This window comes from Lytechinus pictus, chromosome 12 (assembly GCF_037042905.1).
Source record: "Lytechinus pictus isolate F3 Inbred chromosome 12, Lp3.0, whole genome shotgun sequence".
Taxonomy (NCBI): Eukaryota; Metazoa; Echinodermata; class Echinoidea; order Temnopleuroida; family Toxopneustidae; genus Lytechinus; species Lytechinus pictus.
Window position 1 is genome coordinate 17,802,635 of NC_087256.1, and position 13,651 is coordinate 17,816,285.

General features: G+C 36.7%; 1 protein-coding gene across 1 annotated transcript in view; it reads left to right on the forward strand.

Moving 5' to 3' along the window:
* The first annotated feature begins 1,351 nt into the window (after nucleotides 1-1,351).
* Nucleotides 1,352-13,651, forward strand: part of LOC129273627 (pleckstrin homology domain-containing family H member 1-like) — a 37,179-nt gene continuing 24,879 nt past the window's right edge. Inside the window, exons 1-2 of the mRNA XM_064107889.1 lie at nucleotides 1,352-1,414; nucleotides 9,173-9,265. Coding sequence (XP_063963959.1) covers nucleotides 1,352-1,414; nucleotides 9,173-9,265 — 156 coding nt within the window. The remainder of the gene's footprint in view (nucleotides 1,415-9,172; nucleotides 9,266-13,651) is intronic.

The window sequence follows — 13,651 nt, forward strand, 5'->3', positions numbered from 1 at the left end:
GACAAGGGAGGGAATGAACGCTGTAATGTAAACAGACCACATTTCGGACTCGGTCCATTCGCGAAGTTAAGCCACCAATAATCCAGTCAAGGTTGCAAGTGGACTCGGTCGGGTCTCGGGTAGGAAACTTTCAGATGTAACAGGGGTCATGGATGCACCACCACAGGGCTTACATCCATCTAAATGATTTCTTTATAAAGCTATTCTGTTTGGGTTTTTTTACCCAGGGGAGTCTCTTCAGTATACAGACTGCTTGACAAGAGAGCCCTATACACATAATCACTACCTTATTTCATGTGTTATCTTTATCTGTCGCCCATTTACATGTATAATTGATATTGTACTGTATCTCTGCAATTTTCATTTTTCAATTCTTCATTGCACCATTTGGTGTTTACATTCATCCTTAAAAACTGGGAATATGCTACAGGCATGATATTCTCCCGACTAAAATCGGAATTCCAATTGTTTTTTTCTATACGTGAAATCCTTTGCCCAAGAACATTTTCATGCTGTTTTTACTGCTTTTTTAAGTCAAATGGTAAAACTGTCGTGCAGACTCACCTTGAAAAATCACTTTCAATTTCTTTACCATGCAAGAGCTTGTAACCCCCGACCGGGGCGCCTTGGACTTTGGCGGTGACTTAGTGCCCCTTGGCTATTTTTCAGAGGGGACTATCATGCCTGATGCTGATAGCATTGATCTAAATACGACTATTCGTAGGTGCTGAAAAAAGGTCAATACAAAATTGTGTTGCAAAAACTATTCACCTGTGTTTGAGCTTACAGCTTTACACCGTCTTGCTGAAAACCTAGCTAGTCAGACTTCGGACTTCGTCGGGAAATCATTTTCTAGTTAGAAATTTTCTGGCAAGGTCTTGAGCAGCGTGATAGGGAACTTCATTCTTATAAGCAACTTGAGTTTGTTTTTTTGTTTGTTTTAGTTTGCGGTTTTGAAAAGCAATTTGGCAACAGCCACAAGTCATTAAAAACACATGAACTATAACTTTGTTTCATAACTGATTTTAAAGTATTGTGTGGGAGAGAAATGGTCCCTTTGTAATCAAATAATTGATTTTTTCATAACATTGTGTTTCACTTGTATAGAGGTGTGTGTGAAAGTAGTATTACAATTGGTCTTAAAATGTTCTAGGTCCGTAAACATAATTTACTTTCAATATCATTTTTAATTTCTCCACCCCTTGGTTTCTCCACTCCATAACCATTCTCCCAGCAAACGTTAAGTAGGCCGCAGACAGTTAATGTTCGGCAGACACCGATTCGCTGGAAGTTTCATTTTCCATGGCGATTCTTCTTTGAATTCCGCAAGGTCATCAGCCCGTGTCACATGATGGTGGGAGCCAACGGCCACAAGAACAAGAGCAACGAGAAGCAGAAGGAGAAAGCGCAGAATGTAATTTTTGAGAGAGAAATGGGAGAAGTTATCTGTGATTAAGTGTCAGTCATGTGTGTCCTTATACCAATAATATTTCCCAAAATAAAACAAAGATGCATTGTAAAATGCATTTTGAAAAAACAGCATACATGCATATATGTGTAGTTACCTTCAAATTTTAATACTCCTTTCCTTTTAAAGTGTATATCGACAGGATGTGCAAAATATATTGAAGATTGGGAATCCAAAATTTTGTTTATTTTTTGGGGATATTTTTTAGAGTAGATATCCTGATGTATTTATTGCACAGTATTGTAGAAATTTAAACGAAAATATGAGTAGATTGATGTTCAGATTATAATGTGAACATTCATGATGAGCCGAAAGAAAGAATGTATGGCAAGCAAAAAGATACATGTTTATCAATGTATTTCATATTTTAGCCATTTTCAAACCAATTTAGCTCAAACAAATGTCAGCAGCGTTGAATATAGGATCTACTTTAACATCAATATGTAGTCAGTTTAACACTAGCCAACAAGGCAGATCTGAAGCAACAACTCTCCCACTGCTGAATGATAACTTTATTTAACTTGCAATAGCTCACAAAGAACCTCTCCCCAGTTGCAATTACACCTGTGTGGAGAGCGGCAACTCCAGAGTGATGCCCTCCCAAATGGCATTAGTACAATGGTAAGATTATATTACCAGGATTTTAAAAGGACATACAAACTGGTGAAATACCATGAAATTTGCTTCTTTCAGGGTAACTTACAGTATAACTCCCTATGAATTCTTACTTAGATTGGAATATGCTTGAGGTTCAAAGCAATTAGGGATGCAAACTGGTAAAAATGCTTTGGAATTAATTTCTGTGAGGTTAACTTATAATTCTCTATCAACTCTTGGTTGGAAGATAGTTGATGTTAAGTCAATAAAGAACACAAACTGGTAAATTATTGTGGCATTCACCTCTTTGCGGGTAACTTATAATCGCTGACACGGCATTCGCTCCTGCGACATTTACTCCGGTCTTAATATGTCAGAGGTCATAGGGTTAGGAGTGTAATAGACTTTTTGGTTCAGAATAATGAAAAGATTAGGATTAATTAGGGTTTATTTAGATTTGGAGGTTAGGTTTTAGGTCTGGCTTAATGTGGAGACTTTACATCGGTGCAATTGTCGCCGTAGCAAATATCATGGAACCCTTATAATCCTCTAGATAAATATCACCTCTTGCTTGGAAGGTTGTTGAGGTTAAACCAATAGGGAACACAACTTGTTGGAAATTTACTTCCTCGAGAGTAACCTATAATAATTCTCTATCTACCTGTGCTTGAAAGATGGTTGAGGTTCATAAGGAGCACAAACTGGTAAAATACCTTGGAAATTTACATATTTGAGACAGTTTCCTTTCCTCTTTCTTGGAAGATGGTTAGGAATATTCCTGAATTCTGTATCACCTCTTGCTTTAAAGGTGATTGTTGGAGGAAATCACATGACTGGCCTTTATTCATCTCAGATACTCTCTCAATTCCTTGATACGTTCATACTGCATCTTGTGCATCTTGCTATGGCCGCTGCTCCTACCTAACAAAAAAAAATGAGGCTGAACAAAATTATGCTGTTATTATTAATTGGATTGCTTTATTATTTTACTCTACTGTTTTTCTTTTCTTTATTTCTTCCTTTCCTTCATTTTGGTATTGTATTTTTGTACTTCTTTCCATTAATTTGATAAAATCTAATCTATGATATTCTATTTGGCTAGAATTCAGTAAGCTGAATGATATGTTTTGTATTTTCCCTGATTGTAAGAAAGTTTTTAGCAAATTTCTGAATAAAATTTGATATAATATATTTATGTTTACTTTACAAAAAAAAATGTTTAAAACAAAAATTTTGACGAATCTCTTTACATTTGAGTATAATCTAAATATTCGGGGGCAGTCAGTCCGCAAGCCCCTGTGTTAATGAGCAAATGAGCAAGATTTATCCAAGTCCTCTCGTGGCTGAATTCATGTCCCTGCAAAATCTCGTGAATTGTGAGACTTTCTTTCTCAAAGAATTTAACCACTTTCTCCTTGAGTAATATTGATTATTTTTGTACCATGGGCAAGAGTATATGTTACTCTTTTATATTGGTCATTTCTTTTGAATGAAATATTTTGATAAATAAGTGAATTTTTTACCTGAAAAGATGCATCAAACAGAATTTTCTTTCTCTGTTTTCACTTGCAAATTGTGCAACATTTTGTGTTTTAGGCACCAACATTATTTATATCATCAGAAAGCTCAAACTCTATACTTTCTTACTATGTCACTCTTAATATGTGGCATCTTTTAGATGGGTCAGCAGCCAGCTTTTTCCATCAAGATGCAAGACGAGATTTCTGAAATTTCAGAGTAACATAAAATCCAGAGTTCTGATTGGCTGAATACTGTTTTCAAAACAAACAGGCGCGGGTAATTTGAAGAGATTACCACATGGTGAGTGTGACCTTGCGGAGGCCCAGTGTGGGGAACATTGGAATTTGCGTGGGTGTGTGGTCTCTATGACCAATCAGAGCGCAGTATTCTTGTTTTTGAGCTGCAAAATGTACTTGGCCTATGAAAAGCTGGCTGCTGACCCATCTAAAATACATCTTCTTATAAAAATTATATCATATTAAAGCTTAGATCTTCAGCTTTATCATGATCTAAAAATCATTTGTGCCCAAACAAAAATTAAGTGTGAAAACAACAACTTTTGTTGCATGAAAATTTTTTTTTTTCATGTTTTAGATCAAAAGTTTTTCCTATATTACAACATTCTTTTAAAAATCCAAACACATGACCTGAAAGAATGAATCTTCTCCTTTACAAAGATACCAAAAACATGAAATTTGGTAAATATTTAGAGCAGCAATGGCCGAATAAAAAGAGGTGTTTTGGTTCGCACTAAGCTCATTAACTATGCAAAAACCCTCTAGTCATGAATATCACTTGGATAAAAGAAGCTACTTTTTCAGGGCTTGCGGACTGACTGGGGGGGGGGGGGGGAGGCATTATGCCAGCCAGGTGATAACTTTATTATTTAGAGTGTTGATTAGAGCCTGTGCCGACAGACTATCAAGAACTCACCATCTATCTTCATATGAAACTGAAATGTGTACTTGAATCAATCAAAAGTCTACCTTCAAGTAATTTCAAAATCATATGTTAATTTGATTGATCTTCCTTTTAAAAAATTATCTAGTGTCCTCTTAGATTCATAACGTCATCTTACACCTTATAGTAATGTTTCTACCCTTTCATAACTGTGTTCCTCTTAAAGTCCTTTTGACCATGAAATTAGATATCAAATTGCCCAATCAGTTAGACTCAAGTGATCTATGAAATTTTGTAAATGATCATGTATCATTGGTAACCTCATGGGTGACAGTTGTGTCAAATGCTACTTAATTCTTGAAGGATACAGCTCCTTTCTAACGCTTGCTATATTAGAGCACATTGGAATGTAGCTGCTTCCTTGTATCCTTGTCCCAACGAAAATTGTTGAGGTCCGTCCAAATGAAAGCCGTTTCCTCTTTATCAATGTCCACTCTGTTTGGTTTTGCCAGTTGATCCAGACCATAACGTGCAGAGATTTGTACTATAGGTCGCCACTGCAGAGGACATTGCTGATAGCTGACATTTGAAAGCGATTCGCATGGATTTTATTTGATATTTCCTTGAAGGAACTACTGGCTGTTGCCATGATTGTGCCCCCTCTTGGATAGTTTTGTTGAAAAGTTCTTGTTCTTGAGGATTCGTGAAAGATTTTCAAGGTGCTACCTTCAACTGCTTCCTTGCGGATTTTGTTCGGGTTAGCAGATCCCTGGGAGGTTTTAGGACATGTAGGCCATCTCCCTCCGATTGACAGATGCCTTGAAAGTGTATCATAATAAAAGATACTTTGAGAAAGAACATTCATGAGCTGTCCTGTGATACATGCACTTCATGTCAACTGGTGTATTGGTGAGCTGCATGTTCAAAATGTCATGTAATAAGTGCAGGAATTTTACAAGTAATCCCTGTTTAGTGTTAAAATGAGCTGGAGAGATGTTAGAGTATATTCTTTTGGGATCGCTCACTAATTTAGCTGATATCAAATTTTAGAAGCTTTTGTCCAGTCAAATCTCACGAAATTGATTTTATCTTACATTAAATTGATTTTACTTGTGGTAAACTATAATATCATTGTTTGATTGTCTTTAGATGGTACTCTAGGTTGCAGCTTAAGAGAGTAGTCCTTCTATTGCACATTAAAATGACTATCATGGTATAAAAGAAACATGATCAATGCCATGCAAAACCACCACAAAATCACATGGTATGGCCAACATATTCATTTTCTTTTACACTTGAAAAAAATTTATACCGTATGCTAGCTAGTATAATCTGCTCAAAAATCAAAAAATTTATGGAGGTTTCTGATTTAGAAATGATGCACACATTAATAAGGAAGTGATCTACATACTGTTATTTGCCAATTAAAAGTTCAGGGCATTTGTATATTCTACTTACTGATAGTTATTCTCTGATTTAGTATACTGAACTATCTAACAAAAAAATAATAATTTTCAACTCTTCAAATCTCTTAAATACCCCTCCCCCCCCCTCCCGGTAGGGTATAAAATAAAAAAAATCCTTGACTATTTTGAGTTCACCAGCCCAAATTTGGTACATTGTATTATCATTAACATCGGACCCTTCATAGATTTTCAGGGGGTCTAATATTAGTTATCTAGGGCTCTGTAGGGCATTTTGGGGGCAAATTTGCCCCAGCCCCCTGTATAATTTTTCCCTCCCCCCTCCTCCCATACATCAATTAAATTTTTAAGTAACTGTATTGCTGTCTTGTGCATTTAAGCACAGTCATTGGTTTACAAGTATCATATGGATTTTATACATGTAGCCATATATGTATGTAGTACAATGTATTTTATTGCGTGTTATTTGCATTAGACTTTACAACATCATAAATGGCTATCTCTTAGAATTAGTCAGCTTGCTGAAGTTTGTAAAATTCTTAGAAATGATAAAAGGGTATGAATGGAGGAGAATTATCATATTGCTCACTTTTTTGGGATAGCGTATGAAAACACTGACAAATAAAAATAAAAATGGCTAGTTCCAGAATCATTCTTCATTTTCGCATGAAGTGATTGTGCTTTGATACACTGGTTACAAGAGCTGCTTGTATGTGAAGCAGTGTAGGTATACTTCAGACATGTGAAGCTAATTATAAATATGTCCTGTAGCAATAATGTTAGGAAATTTGATAATTGTTTCAGTCTATAAATAGAGCTCTGGACATCACTACATGTATACAGGGTGTCCGAAAAAAAAAATTAAGAACTATCCATGTATTATCATAATATGATTAATGAATACTATTACCCGTATCAGACATCTGAGCTGGTCATTTACAAAACCGTATTGCCCTGTAGATTTTCAGAATATCGGGAAGGGATAGGTATGTTGTTTATATTTTGCTTGGTCTGTATGCATGTATTGACTTTGCATGCAGAGACGATGCAAAATATACTTTTGTATTTTTCCTGGTCTCACATCCAGGCAAGTTTAGGATTCGTATGAAGAGATAGGCTTCATAATGATCCGTGCACCAACGATATACATGTTTGTCTTAATAAAGACAAGATGGATCCAGGTGCTTATAAATACGTCATAATGGTAAAGTGCAGAGCCTAGACCCTGATATTAACAATGTAACATGACACAATAGAATTCTATAAAAGAAATATCACCATTATCATGATTTTTGCTCTAGCTAACTGATTTGGATGATAATAAAAATACTGACTGGTTATTCTTTCGGGGAACATCAAATACATTTCCCTTAAAAGACCCATATTGCCCTCGTCTAAAGACTCAGGCCAATATGATTCTTTTGCTGGCAATATATTTGATGTTCCCCTCAAGGCCAGTCAATGTGATATAAATATACCATGGTAAAACTTAGATTCTTCTTTTATCACACGATATGATACTTATCCCAAGCAAAAGTGAGTTAAAATTTATTTGAAACGTGAAGTAACAGCACTCTTGTTATTTCAGATACTTGAAATGTAAAGAACAGATTATGGAGTGATATGATTTTCTTATTGAAATTTACATGCTGTCTGCCTAATTCCTTTTTGTATCCTCTCTCCAAAGTGATATGAATTACTCATGTGTCATAAGGCAGCATATAAGCTTTCACTTGATATGTCATGCACAAGGTGTACTGATTTTAAACTGATAATTCTTGGTTTCATTTTTATAGGACACAATGACTATAAGTGGGTCAAAGAAATATTACCCTTCTGTATATGTACAAAACTAATGGAGTGTAAGACAATCAGAAAGTATTAGACAAATTTGAAGTGTTTGCAGACAATTGATTTTTTCAGAATTAATGGTCTTTCAGTTTTCCTCCTCACATATAATATTGTCGGCTTCCCGCAAGAAGGGACTTAGGGTAATATTCACAATTATTTTTATTTCAAATATTGAATAAGTACATTGTAGGCAATCCGATGATGCACAAACTATTTTGAAATTTCAAATAAAACTCGAAATATCAGAAAATTAAAAGGGGCACAGTAAAAAAGAATGATCGTAAAAATTACCTTAAGTCCCTTCTTGCGGGAAACTGATATTTGCACTTCTATAGAACAATATAATTATAGGGGCCTTTGTTTTTTCTTTTGGGCACCCCAACCCTGTGAAACTTTTTTTTTGTGGAAACAAAGTGAGGAAATCATACTTTTAAAAAGTATGGGCCAGGGGCCTGTTGCATAAAATGTCTGACAAATTTTTTTTTTGTCAGAGTTTTTTAATGTGTTAAGTATCAATGAGATAATTTTGTTGCCAGAGTTTTTAATTTTCTAGAGCTTTTTTTATGACAAAATTTATGCAATAGGCCAGAGGAGATAAATAAATCTTTCCTCAAACTTCATTTTCTTTTACAACTTTGAACTGAATACAATAAAGATAGAACTTTGATTAAATCAGATCCTACTTTGTGATTCTTTGATCATATCTCCATCTTAAATTACCCGATAGAATTCTGTATCCTGACTTTAAACCAAATACCAGTCTAATGCCATTCCATTAATGAGTTAAAACTCTAACCTGTCTTGTACCATACACCCTACACTCTTAAAATATTGGGCAACATAATGTCCACACAATAATTGGTTAACAAATTTATGCAACTCTGGGTAGTTTTCAGCCAATACTGTGTAGTTTTCACCCAAAGCACACATTATTGGCTTACAACTACCCAGAATTGGATAAAGTTTTAACCAATTGTTGTGTGGACAGTATGTGGGTGCCCAACATTTTTAAGAGTGTAATCTTCACACCTTCACTGGATAAAAGCCTGGAACTTTTGCCCAGTTCATTGAATATTCACCATGTACAAGTTAAAAAAAAAAAACCCTTTCAGATTTGCACTATTGATGTTTGTTAATACCACTTGTTACCTTGCAAATAAGCACAGACCACTATGCCTTCAAAACAAAACAGACAATTCGGTGCAAGGAGAACCTTCCCTTTAAGTTCGGTTGTAAATTTTAGATGATTCTCACTTTCCTTTCAAACCTTTTTTTTTTCATGCACCCCTTGTAGCGGGATGAAGAGAGCATCATCAAGAGTCATAAATATGTTCCTCCCATTTTCTTCTTTTAACAAAACCAACATGGGTGAACTACCCCTTTAAATTTGGATTTTCATTCTTAATTTTAGATGATTCTTACCTTCCTTTTAAACTATTTACATGCATCCGTTCAGTGGGATGAAAAGAGTATCATCAAGAATCATTTGGAATCCTTAGTCAAGGTAAGACAGGTCTTGATGTAAGTTGTGCCTGCAACAGATCCATTAGCCTGCACTTTCCCCTGCTTTGGCCTGGGTGCGTGTGAGAACTGGACCTGGGGGTGGTTTCAAAGACTTTATGTACGACTGGCGAGCGACCTTTGCTAGGATGCTAAATCAGATTATCACTCATTAAGTTTCCTTTCAGCTACAAGCTCTGTAATTTCAAACTCTTTTTTAACCATCTCACTGGAAAATTCAATGTTTGATTTAGAAATTTCACTTGGTGTTTGTCATTTAGCGCAAGAAAGAATTACCAGTCGTTCCTAAAGTCATGGTAAGTTTAATACAAATAAATTTATGAAACGGCCCCCGGATCTACCTGGAAATGTGCTCACCCGTTGGCATGAAAACTATTATTAAAGCAGAGACCTCCCGACAAGCTCATACCCCTTTCATAAACCCAATAAAACCCAATTATGCGGCTAATAGCAGCATAATTTGGTCGTAAAATCAGAGGAGGACAAGAGTTATCCGCATTATTCTGATGCTGCTATTATCCGCATAATAGCAGCATCGGGACAAGATTTTGAGTTTATGAACGTATTTCCAAATAATGCGGATAATTGCCATGGTGCGGTCACAAGGTCACCCTTTTCCAACACAACCGCATCGGAGGGGGCGTGTCCAGTTGTCATGACGATTATCCGCCTTTTTCAGGACGGGCGCTCGTAAAAATAATGCGGATAATTTTCGGAGTTTGTGAACGCAATTTTTATTGAATTATCCGCATTACTCTTAGGCGGCTAATTGGAGGATAGGTTTTATTGGGTTTATGAAAGGGGTATCACATGCTTCTAGTCCTGCAAAGTCATCTGTGAACTGATATAGTTCAGCATCTGATGCTTGTTAACTGCTGCCAAACTGACTGACTAGATCAAGATATTTTCTGTTAGGTCGGTCTTGCTAGGCGAGGTAAGCAGCCTGGGTCTATCTACCATGATCTGCATCAGTCTATCTTGATCGATATCTCTCTGGTTAACCACCCAAACGTTTAGAACATGTCCAAGGGAGCCAGACCATTCCTGATTACCAGGATCGAGGTAGATTGACCAAGACCAACCATCTTTGTAAAGATTGATCAAGCTGATCAGGTACCCATTTCATCAAGAGTTACTATGCCAACTTTGCCAGTATGGTAACTACCCTGGAAATATTGATTGTGGTTGGCAGTTGAGCTCTGTTACTTTGTCTTTGGTAGTTGCTAGAAGTGAAAAGTTTATACCATTTATGAAATGGCCCCAGTTTGACAGCAGTAGGAATCTAGCAATAACAAACTGTCTCGGCCACTTTTAAGCCATGACTTATAGCAAGCATCCTGTTTAGCGTGTTCTTCATCCTGGTAGTCTAGTTTCTGCAAAGACAAGACAGTCGGGCATCAGGGAAATCCAATGTGGAGTCCTATGGACGCAATCTGGACGTGAGGTCATTGTCTTTAGAATTAGACCTCAGTGTAAACTCTTCAGAAGGCTTGTCAGGTCTTGGTGGTTTCTGAGACCACAGGTATTTCTGATACACTCATATCTCAAGGACCTTTCATGAATCCGAGTAGGATAAAGTGTCCTTTAGACTCACTGCACATTCATGTTGGTTCCATTTGCCATTGGTTCTGTCAACATTGAAAAGACTTTCATATGAAGGTTGTGAGACTGACAGTGATAAATTTGTGGACTTCTTGGATCAGAGAACCCAGGGGGGGGGGGGCACTCAGTATATAATGCATGGTGGGTATGTGCCGTGGAGGGGACCCCCATTTTTACACTCAAACTTCTGTTCCAAGGCATAGCATTTTTATCTTTTTTGAGAAAAAGAACAAATCCACACCAATATGGGGAAATGATACCATATACTGAATTAAAAAACTCCAGAAAGATACCCATTTTCCTTGATTTTTTTGTTAATTTTCTGAAAAAATACATTAGTTTATATGAGAGTTTATAGCACCCTGTATGCACTACATGATCACCACATCTGACATGTTTGATTCCCTTCTAACATTTTTTTTCTTCTGGTCAGGCATGTTCATATACACCAAATATAGTTGATGCCCACCCCTTCCGATACTATGTGTTACTCACAGTGAACAATTTTCTGGCATGTTAAGGATTACATGAATCATTGTAATTATTCTTGGGATGTGCATGTGCTTGTGTGTTTGCATGGGCATTATATATTCATTCATAGAACTTTGAATTTTCTGTTTTAATGGTAAAATGTTGACAATAATTTACATATCATGTTTAAGAGTAATAAGGGTTTTGCTTTTATGTGTATGATTCTTTGTGAGTAGATGATAATATGAATTCTTTGCTCACAAAAAATAAGGAAACAGGTTGGTAAGATTTTTACACCAGTGGCCACTCTTCAAAATGTGGATTTTTTTATTAAGGAGAGAATATAAACAGAGCGTTTATTGTCATTTTTCATATACATTTATCACAAAATTCCTGGTCTATTGTTGTATTTAGTTATGCAAGCCAAGTTTGATATGAGCTCAGGTGTTAGATTTTAACCAGTAACATTTCATTCCTCAGCCTTTTTTATGACATACCACAATAAACCCACCCAGGTCTCCCCTTCCCTTGACCCTTGCAAAGTTTGAAAAACCACAATTATATCTTGAATTCTCACAATTCCAGGTACCAAACTGCTCATGACCAAGTGAGCTTTTTCACCCCTTGCTTGCATAAAGAAAGAGACGGAAAATGTATCCCTAGATTTCTTTCCATAGCAACCGCAATCCCTAATGACGCAAATTTCAGTTTCTTCCAACCAAGAGAGATTGTGAGTCACAATCCGAAGGATTTTCATCCAAAAACTTTGTAAGAACAGGGTTCCCAGCCCATCAGGGAAAATTATTTTACTTTTTTCCAGTCAGGGGAAAATCAGGGAATTTGATTTTTTTTTTAAATAGCTCAAATCAGGGGAAAATGCCTCAAATGAAGGAAAAATCAGGGAATTTTGATCGCCCCAAAACTCGAAAGCACGATAGTCAGTCAGACTCTGTTATATTTTGTTTCATATCAAAACAACCTCCATTGAATGAATACATGTTGTTGTGTAATAGTACTATTTAGTTTTAAATTATTGTTTTTATACTGAAAATACATGTAATTCCCTGCACCAACTTTGAAAACATGCGAAATTGGGAATGGGTTAAAATAGTTATCAGGGAATATTTAAACTTCATCAGGGAAAAATCAGGGAATTTTGTTTTCTTGAAAAGCTGGGAACCCTGAGGAATTTGGGAGAAGCAAACGAAAGATATTGGGTGTCCAAGGGAGACATTTGGGAGAGCCCCACCCCCATCCCACCAATGAAAGTTTGGTTGAAATCATGATTTCTTCCCTTGCCTTTCTACTACCTATGGTATGTATGGTATCAGGAGTACTCATGGGGGCTGCTCAACTTTCGGTAAACTCTGATCAGGATGTTACCATTGTAGTATATGCGAAAATGATTATTGGATAACTCAAGAATATTTGATGAGTTGCCAAACATTGCATATATTCTTGCTCAGTCAGGGTAACATTCAACCATGTAATAGATAGTCATATCATGCTTGGGGCATGGTGAAAAATAAATGTTTCTCAAGATTGCTAGTTGCTACCTCTATGTTCGATTCATTTATTTTTAATTTACATGTATTCATTAATGACACAGAACTTAGGTACCTTGTCAAAAGTCTGTTAGTGTCTTTAAGCTGGAGCCCCATGGTAAAGTTGCATTCCATCTTTTCATAACGGCTTTTCAGCATTCTCCATTGTTTTGTCTATGATGAAATGTGCTTAGCGCTAAAAGGCACTTGCAGGTTCCCTGCAGAAGAGCTGTTTCGTTTACTTCTGACAAAGTGTCTAAAATCTGATTCTTTTTAGCTTCATGGTCACAATCATTTACATTCTGTGAATTATTTAGATAGTAGGGGCGGATTCAGCATTACATTGGAAATTTCAATCTAGTAGATTTGGAAAACAATATTTTCGATGATGTGGAAGAGGTTCATCGTGGTGAAGGATGAGTAGAAGAAATTAACCAGTTGTCTCACGATGTAGCAAACGTAGTGTGAAAGCGACGTTTCGTCTGCAAGCTGCTAGACTTCTTCAGGCAATGAGCAAAGACGCTGCTGCGCGCGGGTTATATAGCGTCGGGAGCTATTGTCTGGCTCCACTCGGGCGTGAGCCGCGCTGTGATTGGCCGAAGCCGCTGGCCAATCAGGGTCCGCGCTGGTGCTTGGTGCCCGCTGGGGCGGTATTCTGAAAACCGTGTTAGCACAAAAACGGTGTTAGCTAACACGATTGGTATTCTGAAAATCGTGTTAGCATGAAAAACACGTGGCCCAAGAGATAACAC